General features: G+C 43.9%; 1 protein-coding gene across 1 annotated transcript; it reads right to left on the minus strand.

The window, feature by feature from the left end:
• Nucleotides 1–12,308: 12,308 nt before the first annotated feature.
• LOC117864312 (remorin) lies at nucleotides 12,309–15,305 on the minus strand. The gene is made up of 5 exons (XM_034748362.2): nucleotides 14,859–15,305; nucleotides 13,611–13,676; nucleotides 13,447–13,534; nucleotides 12,979–13,060; nucleotides 12,309–12,791 (listed from the first exon to the last, which is right to left on the minus strand). The coding sequence occupies exons 1-5, from the start codon at nucleotides 15,058–15,060 to the stop codon at nucleotides 12,591–12,593; spliced, it is 639 nt and encodes a 212-aa protein (XP_034604253.1). The 5' UTR covers nucleotides 15,061–15,305; the 3' UTR covers nucleotides 12,309–12,590.
• Between the last annotated feature and the right edge of the window lie 1,212 nt (nucleotides 15,306–16,517).

Below are 16,517 nucleotides of genomic sequence, written 5' to 3' on the forward strand. Positions count from 1 at the left end.
TAATTTTTTAGGAAGTTATATTTTCATAAATTATACTAATTTTCTAAGTATATACTGATTTATACAATTTTTTAAGTATTTTAACTAATTTGTAAAATTTTTCTATAAGTATTTAAACTAATTTGCACTAATTTTTCTAAGTATTTAAACTAATTTGTAAAATTTCCTAAATATTTAAACTACTAATTTGTACTAATTTTTCTAAGTATTTAAACTAATTTGTACAACTTATCTAAGTATTTCAAGTAGTTTATACTAATTTTCTAAGGATTTAATCTAATTTATACAATTTACACATTAAAGTCACTAAAAAACGCGGCTTGCATCAGCAAGCCGTGGTTGGTTGGGGGGGGGGGGTTGGGTGGGGGACGCCCGTACCTCGCAGCCGGGCAGGGGGCGTCGGCGCTAGGGTAGAGTGGCGTGCGGCGGGGCGGTGTGCGGGGCTGGGGGACGGTGGGGTGGCGCCGTGAGATAAATCAACGACGATGACACTTGCTGGCGGCAGCGCATGGCCGGGCGTCGTACGGGTACTGATGGCTCGTGCGCGGCGCCTTATGGTGGTGGAGAAGTCGGCGAGCCAGGGCGTGGAGGCGAAGGGGCGGCCGGGCCACGTGCGCGAAATGAAGTGGCGGCCGGGGACGCTGCGGGGGATGGCGCCTGTGGCGGAACCGCCCAACTTAAACTGGTTTAAATGCGCCTAATCGCTGTCGAGACAGCAATTATCCGAAACGCACTTAAAACAGTATAAGTCGGTAGTCCGTCGAGTGTCCATAGGACTCCTCGAAAGATCCGCGTCGCGTCTCATAGCCATACACCAGGATCGCATCCACGATGGGAAAGCATCAACAAATATTACATTTTTACATACATACATGAGGTACGAGTTATTACAAAACGTAGTTTGAATTAAACTTAACAGTGCAGGTCAAAGAGATTTTAGGAGTTTAAAACATAAACTGGTCCAGGTGGCAGATAAGATTTTCTTGTGAGGGTATTGCGAGACTCGTAACAATACCCTAGTTTTTCGGGGCTTCCTCCTTGGCGGACTCCTGCGGTGCTTCTGAAACAGCCACAAGGGATAACCCTAAGTACGGGGTACTCAGCAAGGCTTACCCGACTAACCGATATAATAGTTTTTCTGGAACTACATGATAGTTGTTTAGTGTACTGACTGACTTACTTTTTGCCAAAAGAGCTTATTAAAAATGAAACCTTAACTTTATCTTTTAACTCAATTAAATTATTACCTAACCATTCTAAATGATGACACAAAGATGCTTTTGCAAGTAGCAAGAAATTAAGTCATACAACAAATTAATATTGGAAACATACATTGCATACATGAGAATATACTACGAGGCTCAACAGTAATCAAGTGCATTCATAATCGAGAATTGCGGCGATCTGGATCAATTTACATCCTGCAGGAGAGCACCCTGATCACCAGCTATGTACGACTGTCCAGGTCGTACGTAACGACCTTTCGATTAGCAAACCCAAGGATTGGGAATAAGACTACCCGGACCGAGGGACGCACCCCCACATACCCCACGTCTGGCCTGATCTCCATGTGAGTTTCAGGCTACGCCCCTGCCAATCTCCAGCACGTCAAGCACGGGTACGAAATATTCCCGATCAGAGTCTACTAACCTACCGGGCTTTACTGGTCCCATACCCAGTAAGTAACCAGGTGTCATTCACTTGATCAAAGGTTAAGACAACGATCGGGCGTTAACCAGATTAAACTAGCAGACATATCTAACATCTCTAGCTTCTGCCTGCCTTTCAACTTCCAAACTACCTTTCCATAATTAGCATGTATGACTCAACATTTCACCTTAAGGTTCGGTAAACAAGTTACTTTAAGCAACTAAGCATTTCTAAACTTGGGTTACTTACTAATTGTTTGAACAAGTGGCAAAGATGTCCTTAAAACAAGGTATGATTATGCACAAGAATGAGTTTCAATCAACTCCTAGACTTAATGCACTCATATAGAAATTAACCAATAATTGGACACATGAAATAATAATTCCAAAGTAGATAGGTATAAATGCACCGGGGCTTGCCTTGTTCTATAAAAATGTTAGCACTGTCCGACGGATTGGCTTCGCAGGGGATCAACTCAACGATCTCTTCAAACTCCGAAGATCCTCCTGATAATTCAAAGAAATCCTCTTCAGGTGCTTTGGTGTCTACGATATAGCATATGCATGGGTTAGTGATGCAACTTTTTGAATACAAGACTATACAACTTTCCTTCATGATAAAGTTGCAAGCCAACAAGTGACTATACAATTTATCATGATAAAGTTGCAAGCCAACACAAAAACCCGAAAAGATTAACCCACCATTTTTATTTTCTTTACTAACCCTACCTTAGGCTTTTTCTTTTATTTTTAGAAAATATTATAATTATTTTCTAGTCTCAAAACCTAATTTCCTATGGGTTAATAATAATTTGTGAATATGAAAACATTATTCCATATTTTATACATTTATTAAAGATTAAGTATTTATTTAAATACCTTAATGAAAAGGCATTAAACAAATACCTAAATTTTTATTATTTTTCCTAGGGTATAAGAATTTTAATGCATAAAGGAAAATAAAACAATCCTAACAAAATTGGTTTCACTAATTTTGGATACTCCTAGGAATTTTTGTGATTTAAATGGTGATAGACGAATTGAAGCTATTATTCTAACAAAAGAAAATCTAAACTTTTCCCCAAAACCCCCGTCCCAACTTTTCTCACTCGCCTCCCCTCTACCCCCTCTCACTTGCGCTGGGCCCGCGGCTCGGGTCCACTCCCTCCTCCTATTTCTTCTACCCGCCGGCCACTGGGCCGATTCTTTTTCCTCTCCTCTTTCTTAATCCGGTGCCGGCCCAACGGCCCAACTGCTCCTTTTCTTTCCTTCCTCTGGCGTCCAGTCTGCTAAACCAGTCCGCCGGCCTGCTGGACCGCGGCCCACTACACTTCCACTGCGCCCCGGCCGGCCTTTCTATCCCCCCCCCTTCTCCTTCTGACGCGCGGGCCCACTGTCGCCAGCGCCTTCTTCCTTCTCGCGCCAAAACCAAGCGCGACAGGGGGCGGCACGGCTCGCCGGCCGGTGCCCCACCGGCGATGGGGCCGGGCTGGGGAAGCATCCCCATGCCATAGTGCACCCGTGCGCGGTGGCAGCTCCCCGGGAGGTGGCCGGAGCTACCCTCTCCACGGCGGCGGGCGGCGGAACTGACGGCCGGCCGTGGACAAGCATGGCGACGGTGTAACTCACCCTTACGACTACCCCTACAGCTTCCTAGTACCCCAGGCGCTTACCTACGGCTTACCACAAAGAAGGAAGACAACGGCAAGGTGATGCTCACCGTGAGCAGGAGGTCTTGCGGCGGCGGACGAAAACGGCGGCGGTTAAGGGCGCGCCGATGGAGAAGCTGGACGACAGGTTGACAGGGCTGTTGGTGGGGTGTGAGCGGAGGTGTGGACGGAAGGAATCAACGGGGGAGGCGTTGTAGCGGTGGAATATTGGTCGGCGGCGGTGGCTTGACCGAGAGTGACGGCGGCGGTAAAAAGGCAGGGCGGTAAGAAGCGGCGGCGGGAGCGGTAGTTATTTGAAGGTCTTACCGCACGCATGGGTGACACCGTGGCCTAGTGCTAGGCTTGCGTGGTGGAGAGGTGGCTTTAGGCGTTGAGCTGGCGGGCGATCGAAGGCGTCGGCGGTGACACGTCCTGCTCTGCTTCTGTCGCCCCCCCTCCCCCCCCTCCCTTTGCTTTTCTGTCACCCGAAGCTTTAGAGCCTCCCCACGGCCGATTTTGAATCCTACGGTCCCAAAGTCCCTTCAACAAACCTGGAGATAAACTTGAACCCTTCAATTTTTATTTTGGCTCTTGCTCGAGATAATCATCCCAACACCGACATTTTTGAGCTTCTTGCTCGGGCTAACTGAAAAAGTTTCTCAATTACTGATTCACTTCGACAGTCACCCGAACATGGTCATTTACCCATCTTTTGATCCAATTTCAGTGGCCCAAATCGATTCTTCTTAGTCCAACTACTAACCATCCATGCTCTACAACCATCAGGGATTCCATTTTGCTCATAAACACTTATACCTTTTGCACTCCATCCTTCTGAATTTCGCTCCAAACTTAGCTACTGATTGCTGTTTTCAGACTTAGAAAAAGATTCAGTTCAGCAGCTAGGTCAAACCTGGCAAAGTGCTGACTTTGGGCCCCAATTTGAATTTGATCCCCTTAGTTTTCTTAACCATCAACACCCTATTATACTTGTCCAAAGTTCATACTTCATCGCTGCATAGTTGCTTTGGTCCACTTATTTGGAAAATTTGGCAGAAATCAATTTCCAAAATGGATACTTGCACTGTTTTTCTGAAACTCTATTTTCAGACAGTGAATAGTATCCTTCTGATTTTATTTTTCAATTGCACTTCTTGAGATGTTTAGAACTAGGTTTAGTCTCCAATCTTGATCCCCAAAGTTCTAAACACTCTCAAGCTTCCATTTCATATTTTTGCCCAATTTTTCTGAATTAAGAATTCAAAATTCAAATTTTGGTCAAATTTGACTTGACTTTGACTTTTAGTCAATTTCTTCTCTTTTTCACCCAATGCATCTTTAAATTTTCTTAGTCACCTTTTGTTATTGAGACACCAGGTGTTACAGTGCCGGGGAGCTAGGGTGCGGAGAAGACGACAGTGGTACGGTGCTGGAGAGCGACGACGATGGTGGAAGAGATGATGGCGGCGACGGATCGAGGCGACGAGGAGGAGGGCTAGGATAGAGGAGGCCGGGGCAGGTCGCCAGGGGTGCCGCGGCGCTCAGAGCCAAGGGGCAATGACGACGTCGAGGAGGAAGGCGCAGACGAGGCAAGCCGACGGTGGTGGCGACGACTGGATGACGGCTGGGAGACGGAGGAGACGAGGCAGCCGCGAAATCTTCTAAGTCCGAGAGAAGGAAGAAGGCACGTATATTTATACCCGTAGTCCCGATTGGTAATACACCCGGGACTAAGGAGGGGTCTTTAGTCCCGGGTCATTTTCCCACCTGGGACTAAAGGGGTTCTCACGCGCCGGAGATAAAAATGGACCCATTTAGTCCCAGTAAGGGTATTCTCCCTTTTCACTTCCCAACAGTTCGATTAAATTGATTTGGTTTTTTCAAATGTTACAAATTGATTTTGTCCATTTATTATCAAGAAAAATCATAATATTTAATATTTTGAACATGCAAAAAATTATTAAATTATTAAATAATTATTTTTACACTTTATTGATAAAAAAACTCTTGTAATAAATAATTTGATCATGAAAAAATGTATCCAATTGTTTAAAACCTAGTAATAATTTTGAACTTGTTGTTGATGGAACTCTCAATTTCCTCCCTTTTGCATTTCCCGCACAACCTGATAATAATTTGATCGAATAATAATGTGATGAGCTAAAAACTCACATAAAGGATGATGCTATCTAGTGTATTACATAAATAAGTTTTTTAGAAAGGTTTTGATATATGACCATAGAGCATTACATAAAGGTTGACCACAGAGCATTACAATGTAACGTTCTTCTTGACAAAAGTTTCTTGGTCATGATCGTGGCGTAAGTACGGAGCCTCTTCTTTGGCTAGCATGATGCTTGGGTCAACTTCGACAAAGAATGGAGGGATGCCATGAAACTGATCATAATCATTCAACTGGTCTGTTTTGTCCTCGACTCCCACGATTTTTCTTTTACCTGGAAGAACTATGTGGCGCTTTGGCTTCCATGGTTTTTCTTTATCTTCTGAATTTTTCTTAGGTTTGCTAGACATATCCTTTACATAGAAAACTTGATGCACATCATTGGCAAGGATGAATGATTCATCATTGTATCCAGCCTTGGTCAGATCCACTATTGTCATTCTATACTGATCTTTCGTTACGCCACCTCCAATCAGCTTCACCCATTGGCAACGAAACAGAGGGATGTTCAGTGGTCCGTATTCTAGTTCCTAGATCTTCTCTATGAAACCATAATACGAGTCCTTACTCCCGTTGTTGTCTATAGCATCTATATGAACACCACTATTTTGGTTGGTACTTTTTTAATCTTGGCCTCTCGTGTAAAATGTATAACCATTTATCTCGTAACCTTGAAATTTCATGATTGTGCTAGAAGGTCCCCTGGCTAACCAAGCGAGTTGCTCGTGAATCCCAGAGTTACCATAATGTGTTGACACAACCAAGAGGAAAAAGTATCCATGTGATGACGTATAATCCAGGCATCGAATTTCGTCGGGTATTTGGAAAATAGAATCTGCTTGTGTTTCTCGATATACGGAGCCACAAAGGATGGTTGTTGCAGAATCGTGAAGTGTGCTTTATAGAACAAATCACTATCATTGCTCAATTTTGATTTCCTTCCAAGAGTACCCTAATCACATTAATTGAGTCAATAAAATCAACACAAAAACTCAATGACCTCCTCTATTCCATATCTCTTGGCGATGCTTCCTTCTGGATGGGCACGATTAAGAACATAATTTTTTAGACTGACATGAACCTCTCGAAAGGTCACATATTGTGTAGGAATACTGGATCGAGAATAGTAATCTCTTTGACTAGGTAAACTAGAAGGTGCGTCATAATATTGAAGTAGGATGGTGGAAATACCAACTCAAAACTGACAAGACATTGTACCACATCATTCTGTAGGTTTAGTATCTTGGTTGGATCGATTGCCTTCTGCGAAATCACATTGAGAAACGAGCATAGCTTTACGAGCGCCAATCGTACATTCTCTGGTAGAATACCCCTCAGTGCAACCGGAAGCAAACTAGGTCATCAACACGTGTCAGTCATGGGCCTTTAGATTTGTGAACTTATTTTCTTTCATATTTATTATTCCCTTTATATTTGAACAGTACCCAGACGAAATCTTGATATTATTCATGCAGTCAAACATGCTATCGTTCTCTTCGTTGCTAAGAGTGTAACCGGCAGGACGTAAGTAGTGATGTCCTTTATCTCTCTTTTCCGGATGTAGGTCATGTTGTTGCTTCATACGTTTCAGATCCTGTCGTGCTTCCAATGTATCTTTTGAGTTCCCATAACAACCCAGAAAGCCTAGCACATTCACGTAAAGATTCTTCATCAGGCGCATCACGTCTATTGCATTGCGGATCTCTAGGATTTTCCAATAAGGTAGCTCTCAAAATATAGACTTTTTCTTCAACATGGGTGCACTTTTATTATCATCGTTTAGAACAAATTCGCTACTAAGACCCTTTCCAAAGACTACACTTACATCCTTGATCATCTCAAATACATGCTTTCCATTACAGTATCCATGTTTTTTTTACGATGGACAGGCGCTCCTTTGAAATTCATCCCTTTCTTTCTTAACGGGTGGTTAGCAGGAAGAAATCGACGATGACCCATATACACGACCTTCCTATAGTGTTTCAAATACATGGTGTCTGTGTTGTTTAAACAGTGGGTGCTGGCCTGATATCCCTTGTTTGTCTGTCCTGAAAGGTTATTCAGCGCAGGCCACTCATTGATAGTTTTGAACAACAATACTCATAGGTCAAAGCTCTCTTGTTTATCCTCATCCCACACACGTACACTTTCTTCCTTCTAGAGCAGTAAAAGTTCATCATCCAACGGTCTTAGGTACCGTCAATGTCGTAACCAGGTTGTTTTGGACCTTGGATAAGCACCGGCATCATAATAAACTTCCGCTTCATGCACAACCAAGGAGGAAGGTTTAACATACATAGGGTCACAGGCCAAGTACTATGACCACTACTCAACTCACCGAATGATTTGAATCCGTCAGTACTTAAACCAAACCTTATGTTCCTTGCATCACTTTAAAGTTGGGAATACTCTATCAATTGATCTTCTATCAATTGATCTTCATTGGGCCCCATTAGTGGAGTGTCTCAGTATGTCATCTTGCTTACATTCTTTTTTGTGCCATCACATCAACTCAGCATTCACCTTGTTTCTGAATAAATGGTTCAAATGTGGTATTATAGGGAAATACCACATCACCTTCACGGGAACTCTCTTCTTGGGAGGCTGCCCCTCAACATCACTAGGATCATCTCGCCTGATCTTATACCGCAGCACTCCACACACAGGATAAGCATCCAATTTCTCGTATTCATCACCATGATAGAGGATACAATCATTCAAACCCCAGAGAGCAAACAACCTGTTTAGCTTCATATGTTGTGGACGGCAATTCATTATTCTCGGGAAGCATGTTCTTTACAATTTTTAATATCCCCTAAAATGGCTTATCGGACACACCATTTTTTGCCTTCCATTGCAGCATTTCCAGTGTGGTACCCAGTTTTTTATACCCCTGCTTGCAATCTGGGTACAACAATTTTTTGTGATCATGTATCATACGCTGCAACTTTTCTGATTCTTTCTTAGTTTCGCAATCTTTCTGTGCATCTGTAGCACCTGACCAATATCATCAATAGGGCTGTCTTCTGCAAACTCTTCTTCATCAACTTCGTCCATTGTAGTATCTGGAAAAGCTTGACCTACAACCCAGTCCGGAATGTGGTTATCATCCTCCTCTTCTTCGTCGTCTTCCATTATAACCTCTCTTTCACCGTGCTTGGTCCAAACCAAATAGTTAGACATGAAACCATATATAAACAAGTGGCTGTGAAGAGTCCCCCAGGAAGAGTAGTCCTTCTTGTTACTGCATTGGAAGTATGGACAACATATGAATCCCTTTTAGGCTTGTTGGCTTTGGCCACTTCGAGAAAATAATGCAAACCATCAACGAACTCCTTGGTCCATCTGTCCGCGTTGTACATCCATTACCGGTCCATCTGCATCGTATTACGTAAAAAATGGACATAGGTCTTCATATTACATAAAGAACTTGATCGATATTAGGTAGTGGAAAATAGAGTAGAGGTGTTTATAATATTTAGTCCTTGTAATAAACATGAGATAAATGAATTATTGGTCAAAAAAATTGAATTATTGTTAAAGATAGTTCGATAAAAAGAAAAATTCTAAAATTCTGGAATAAGACAATAAAGATACATTAAATACTACTGATGTTCCACAGTGGACTTCATGGAGTCAAGAATTCTAAAATAATAGTAGAACAGAGCAGAATGTTCACCCTCCAAGCTATCTCTGTGGTGACGGTTACTCCCTGCGAAGTCTATAGAGAGCCCACCCCCGCTCATCCGGTACCAGAGAATAGTGTACGCACATTCATGCCATGTGCAGACCATATTCTCTGGTATTGGAGGAGCGAAGGTGGTAAATCCATTGCTGATCCATCTGCATCGTTTTACGTGAAAAATGGAGCTACATTTTGGAGGCAAAAGATCTGTTTCACTGAGCATGACCCATTTTGGCAATCCAAAACCATCCAAAAGTTGATGAATCAAGGTTAATGAAAAAATCTCTACATGAACACGCTACTGGGCCACCATACTTCTATTATAAAAATATGGCTTCAAAAGGTGTTTGGAAAAATATTTGAAGATTCTTTTATGATATTCAGCCAGAGTTTGTGGACTCGAAGTGCTTCTGTTCTACCATTATTTTAGGATTCTTGACTCTGTGAAGTCCACTATGGAGCATATGTAGTATTTAATGTTATTTGTTGTCCTGTTCCAAAATTCTTTCATTTTTATTTTTGTCGAACTGTGAATGATACGAAGGCTGACCCGTGTAATCTTTATGTCACTCTAATTTTTCAAACTATCCAAATAACCAAATTATATTTTTTTGCCTACAATTTATTTAGCTCATGTTTATTTCAAGGAATAAAAATTAAAAACATATTTACTCTATATTTTCCATACCTAATATTGCAAGTTCTTTATCTAATACAAAATATATATAACAAGCAAACTATCCATAAAATTGTAGCTAAAAAACATGTATAAATAAAAAAATCTCCATTCTCCCTAGCTCATTCTAAAACTCTATTTTCTCTATCTCTAAAGCATAAAACAAAACATAATAAAAATAAACGAAGGAAGGATTAAGAAGCTAACCTTTACAACACTTTGGATGAGTGAAATCACCACAAAATTGATGAAAAAAATCGGGCAGCACCTCCCTAAGTTTGCCAAGTCGCCTTGGAGAAGGAGCCCGAGCTATCTGTTTGAGTGGCTCGGGCTTGGGGAGGATGAAGGTGATTTTATAGGCTGGGCATTTAGTCCCGGTTGGACTAAAAGCCAACCTAGTTCCACCCGGGACTAAATGTTGGCCTTTAGTCCCGGTTGGTAACACCAACTGGGACTAAAAGCCCTACCAAATTCCCTAGCCATTTCTAACCGTTACAACTGGGACTAAACGGGCCTCTTTAGTCCCCGTTGACAACTAGGACCAAAACTCCTGTCGGTGGTGGCCTTTTGACCCGAGATTGAAGCTCTTTTTAGTCCCGGATCCAAAAACAACCTAGACATGTTATGCCAGATGGAAGATCTTTTCTCTAGCGACACTAAAATAGTAAAAAGTTGTGCATGAAAAGAATTAACACTTGGCGTGATTTTTACCACCACCAATCAAGCAACTTTGGTCGGTGTACGTACGTACCGGGACCGTGCATATTTGTATGTGCATGTCGTCCGTATGCGTACGTACGAGCAGTGGACGCCCGAGCCGGCCCGATGATTCAGGATCTGAGCGTGCCATCTAGGGTTCTCTTCTTCTCACTGCTGACCATGCATGGCCGGCGATGGAGCGTTTCACTCTTCGTCTTCGAGCGCGAAATAATCAAACGCCTGGTCCCGGCGTCGCCTCATCTCTATCCACGACCATACCATACCAACGGGGGCCACGACGAACAGCGGATGCTATCTCCCCTCTCCGTTTTGATCCGTTTCCATGCACGCCGTCCAGTACGGAGGTGCACCGGCCGGATCGCTGTGGGGCGGCGACGGCGAGGACGAGCACATTTATTGCCGTCGTCTGCCTGACCCTGGCCCTGACACGAGGGAGGAAAAGGATATGCGTTCAGCCAGTCGCTGCCTGCAGTTACATTGGCAGGATGCAGGGGGGTCACTCTACGTCTACGTACGCCTGATGATTTTCTCGTACTCTCGATAAGCCGTGGTAAGAGGGGAACCGGCGCTATATATACAGTTCATGGGACAGTGTTCATTCTGAATTTACAGCAGTGCTGTGAGAAGTACTCCCTGAGTCGCATTTTAATTCTTTTGTTAGGCTTTGATCGACAATTAGTTAAATTATATTCATATTTAGTTAACAAAAGTTGTACTCCTATATGACTTCAAAGTGCTTATAATATGATTGATTTTGTAGTGATAGAGCGACAGACTACTTATCACAACCTATGAAGTTGAGTTTGACTAATTGTCAGTGCGCAGCGCGCATTTCATTCAAACCTTTGTGCGTGTCACTGACAACAAAATGCCCGAAGCCCAGACACGGGGGAGGCCCGTCTACTTTCAGCCCAAACTAGTACGATAATTGCTGCTGAGCCCAGGCCGCACGAAATTGGTACTCCCTCTCATTCTAACTTTTTTACCAAATTTATACAATAAAATATTACATTCATGATACTAAATAAATGATATTAGTTTTTTCATTGAATATATTTTCATAGTATATCTATTCGGTGCCATAAAATTTTATGAACCTCTTTATAATTTTAATCAAACATTTTGATTTGACTCTCAAAGAAAGTTAGAATAATTTGTAATTTGGAACACAGTATTTTCATCTTCAGGCACGCTTCATTTTGGACACCCATACCTCCCTCTCAGCCCACCTAGGCCCCTACTTTTTTACATGCGGATGCAGCGCCAACACAAGCCGAAACCAAAACGCCAAACGCGACGAGTCACCGTTAAGTCATTAACCCTAATAATGCGAATCACCCACAAATTCGCCCGATGGCAACGAAAGGTATTCTACTTCACTTGCCCTCGGACCCTCCCAGGCGATTGCAAGGTCTGGACGCAGCCTGAACTGACGTGATATCGACATGATAGCAAGGGAACAACATGGAGGTACGTGCAATCCTACTGAAGAACGCCTGTTGCTTACGGTGTTTTAAGACTAGTATTTCGAAAAGAAAGTTAAATCTCAGGTATAAAAAACTTTTGAGTTTTCACCATTCATCTCTTACCAAACCACCAGATTTTTCAGACTGAACCCGTTTCAAGTGCTTTGGTATTTAAATGTGGGGGCTATTCATGTGCTTCGAAAAACTGTACTACATGAGAAGAACAATGACAGGTGCACATACATACAAACCTAAACAAATCAGCAGAGAGGAACAAAGAGTCACAGGCAAAAATCATAACACTAGGAAAAGAACAAAATGTCTGCTTAAATGTCAACAACACCAACAATGTGACTTCTTAACTACACATAAGAATGTTGCTCGTCAAGCATTCAACATGTACACCACCACCAAACGCCTGTCTTGGAAGTAATATGTGTATGTACAGCAACGGTAGGCTTTACACACTTTTGAAGGCACACTACACACTTGATAGAACGAGAGAACCAAGCAACCATAGATTGACGTTTTCACTTTCTGCTCGGTGTATCTCGGGACGTTTCTTAGGCTCCAAAGCACCCGATGAGCTTCTTGGGAGCATGGCCGGTGGCGCGGTACTTGGCAGCCATCTCCTCGGCCTTCAGGACCTCCTCGCCGCGCTTTGCTTCGACCATTGCTCTCTTCTCTTCGGCTTCCTTGTGAATGATTGCCACTTTGTTCTTCATCTTCTCGGCGTATTCAGCCTTCTTCTTTTCCAGTTCCTCCTGCAGACGAGTAAATTTATATAAGCTTTAGCTAAGAGATTAACATATTTGAGGGAAGAATGCCGTGTTAGTTCTACTAAAGCTATCGTTTTCTGTGCAATTGCTATCATTGAGGCTCAAGTCTCTGTTCAAATATAAGGTATACTTAAAAGTTATAAGGGGTAAAGGAGGGAGAAAACGAAATTACCTCAATCTTCTTCAGTTGCGCTTCTATGTTCGCTTTCTTTGTGTTCTCCCATGAAAGAATAGCAGATATTTTTTTGGCAGCCCTGTCACAATTGTACCCATTGATTCAAGTTAGGAATTTCTACATCTCTTGCCCACAGATTATACCAACTTCTACTTGATATCAAGAATCTACATAGATGTGAAGTGTTTTCACATGATGTTCCAGTTCAGGAACTCTGTTATTCTTTTTTCTCTTATCCGTTTTTGTCTTTTTGGTTTGGATTGAGCAGAATTTTATGTCCACACTACCCTGGTTGTAATGCTAGAAATATCATTCACATCAAAATGTACGAAGCTTCCAATTCCCTTGATGAAAGAATTATAGTAACTGATGAATGCTTTTGCAAAAGATGCATCTACTGTAACAGACAAATAATGGTTCCACTGAAAAAGAGTTCAAGGGAATTGGAAGAGGTAAGCAACATACTTGTTCTCAGCTTTTGTCTTCTCATTCTCTTCCCATGCTTTGATCAAAGAGTTCCTTTTCTCAGTTTCCACCCTTGCAAGTGCGAGATCTGCAGACCAGGTTTTAGGTTGTTATAATAGGTATAGCTGTACTCGATAATAAGAATACAATTATTTAAGACTTACCTCTATCATTGGAGCTCCCTTGCTTCTCAGCTGCAGGTTTCTCTGCAGCAGGTTCATCTGCAACCTCTGGAAAGACAGAAAAATAGGGAATTTTTAATGAGCTATACAGAAGCATGATTGCTTTTGTGCAAAAAAAATAAATTCAGATGCATGAACAAATTTACATAGAAGAAAGAAGCTAGCAATTGTCTGTATATTGATCAATGATCCGATGCAACCCATAGCATCCACGAGAAAATTATAATTTGTCACTATACTACTATCTTTAACAGAATTTTATATGTTTTATAACCCAAATAATTCTTCTAAGATTTGAAGAAATAAGAAAGAACTGTCAGATAAATCCAGAAGAAATAAGGCAAGGCCACAATGGAAAGTTGGTCTTGATGTGTCTTTGTTTCTGTCTGATTCTTTTTCTCTCAGCATAGAACTTGAATCTTTCTATAGAGCATTTTAAGGAAACTGGGATGGATAAAGATAGGAGAAAGATAAGAGCAGAGGAAGAAAGGGCAAAAGGTGGGGAGAAAGTGGAGAATTCAGGAAAGTTCCAACTACCATCTTTTCTGAATTACGATATGACGCTTCACTCAAAATAAATTGCAAGCAAAGGAAATACTGCAGGTCTAGCATCAAACAACTAGCACCCTTTTAGATCCCCAGAGTAGCAACCTAGGATGGCCAGGCGTCCTAAAATCGATTGTGTTAAGAAGCGAGGCAAAGGTCACCATAATGTTTTCTAGGCCTTGACATACAGTTCCTCCAAAGTCCCTGGCACTTGGCAGCCATGGCAACCACTCTCCCAAAAGGAAAACAATTTAGCAAGGTGAAAATTTCACACACGAACTTGCCTTTGCCTAAGATTCGTCTCCCTTCAAAATAGGTTATAATAAAATTTGCAGCCAAAACAAACAATTCTGAATTCCTAAGAAGAAATCTGATATCTGACGAAAAGTAGCCTAAATACATATAGGTTCCCCAGCAGCAACCAAATAAAGAATCGTGTCAACAACAAACCGGGAACCCAAGAAAAGAGAAGCAAACAAACTGTCAAGGATCACAAGTACCTAGTACCGCCACTGTACAGCTACGAGAAAGTACAGAGACGACAACCAAGCATAGGGAGGAGGAAAGTTTCTCCCAATTCCCAGCACACGCAGCACAGACCAGTACACCACCACCACCTTTCCATAATTCCATCGCAAGCCTTCCAGTACAGAGAGAGAGAAAAAAAGGAAGCAGAGTACTCACTCTCGACGATGGCCAGGGCCTTGGAGTCGTCGGCCGGCTTCTCCTCCACGACCGGCTTCTCCTCCGCGGCTGGCGGTTCGCTGGCGGGGATGACAGCCTTCTCCTCGGCGACGTCCTCCTTGGCCGCCTCTGCGGCCGCCGGTGCCGCCTCGGGCTCCTTGGCGACCTCCACCTCCACCTTCTTGGCCGCCTCCTCAGCCATGTTGCTGTCTTTGTGGGTGTAGCTTAGCTGTTGCTGTTGAGTGTGTGGGGTGGGGAGCTAGCTGTGCTTGCCTGTGCGTGCGTGCGAGCGTGGTGGCGCGTACTAATAGCAACCGGTTTAACTGTCTGGACGAAGCCGGCTGGAGTTGGGCGCAAGGGAAGGGAGGGGAGGCGTGGTGTTTCTGAATTTTCTGACAGAAGAGGGCCTCGTATTCTATCCAGTTGGGGTGCGGCCGTGTGGGGTTCCTTGGTTCCGGGACGGTTTTATAGCCCCGGATGCCAAGCATGTGCAGCCTTGCAGGAGGGTGGGTTGTACGTTTCTGCAGAGTTGTTGTGGTATCTTGCTTTGCTGGTCCTATGGAAAATGACTACTGTTATCCTAGGAAAAAAACGATCCCATCATTTAAAAAAAACTAGTACAATCTTTCTTGTAAAAGAAATGGAAAATGCTTTATTTGTAAAATATTTCTTTTCTCCATCTTCCATCACACTTCGCACAATTATTTACTGCAGTCAGTGAACGAAAATCAAATTTATAAGAGATAAATACCAACTTTTTAATATAAGACTGAAAGGAATTAGCCGAAACTGAAGAAAAAACTGCAATTGATTCTTTGCCCACAAAATTGGTCACCCAAATATTTAAGTTTTCAAGGTTCAATGGGTAAACAAATACGGAAATGTCCATATCCGGACCGGGGTGACCGAGATCAGCCGATGCGCGCCGTAGGCCACTGTTGGTTAAAAGAAGAGTCGGCAAGGAACCCATGCGCGCGTACGTGACGGCGACCCTCGGGTCCGCGCGCTGGCTACTTGGCTGTGGCTCCCAGCGCAATTGCGCTGTGCCATGGCGAGGTGGTGGCCCCCCTCCGCGGCGCCCCCGCGTCCCCCGCGCCGCTGGCGCTCGGATCCCGTGAGCGCGGCGACTCTGGTGGCCGTTGCACGACGCGCGTCGCCGCCACGCCAGCAGCAACGTTCTTCCCCATCCCCATCCGCGTCGTCCCGTTGGCCACTGGCCACTGCTGACAGACGTGCGACGCAGAGCACGCGGCCCCGCCGGCCGGCTGGCTCCGTGGCGGAGACGGATCACGCGGCAAACGTGGCGAGACCGCGGGGCTCGCACGTACCCGCGCGGCATCAGTGCGGGCGGCGTCGTCGGTGAGGACCATCGCCGATCGTATCCTTCCCCGCATCGTGCGTGGATTTTAAAGCCGGCCGTTTCGCCATTGGTCGATCCGTAGCCCTGCAGCTGTAGCCTCGCCGAATCGTTCCTGTCGATGGGCTACTAGTGAACGGGTGCGTCCTACGGTGGCTGCTGCCGCCGGGGCGGGGCCGGGACGGCGAGCGCAACCCGGCCACCGTTACGGCGGCTCCCCCCTGGAGCGGAGCGCGTGCGGGCGCGCATCTGCCCGCCCGGATGCCGCGGCCGACAAGTGTACTGCGCGGCGCTTTCGGCAC

The sequence above is a fragment of the Setaria viridis genome, chromosome 7 (genome assembly GCF_005286985.2).
Source record: "Setaria viridis chromosome 7, Setaria_viridis_v4.0, whole genome shotgun sequence".
NCBI lineage: Eukaryota > Viridiplantae > Streptophyta > Magnoliopsida > Poales > Poaceae > Setaria > Setaria viridis.

What these genes read in the sequence shown, in the direction of transcription:
- LOC117864312 (XM_034748362.2), bottom strand. Translation starts at nt 15,060, where the DNA reads ATGGCTGAGGAGGCGGCCAAGAAGGTGGAGGTGGAGGTCGCCAAGGAG. An exon ending in GGCCCTGGCCATCGTCGAGA is followed by an intron (nt 13,677 to 14,858) that starts GTGAGTACTCTG and finishes CTGTCTTTCCAG; the next exon opens with AGGTTGCAGATGAACCTGCT. An exon ending in CGCAACTGAAGAAGATTGAG is followed by an intron (nt 12,792 to 12,978) that starts GTAATTTCGTTT and finishes ACTCGTCTGCAG; the next exon opens with GAGGAACTGGAAAAGAAGAA.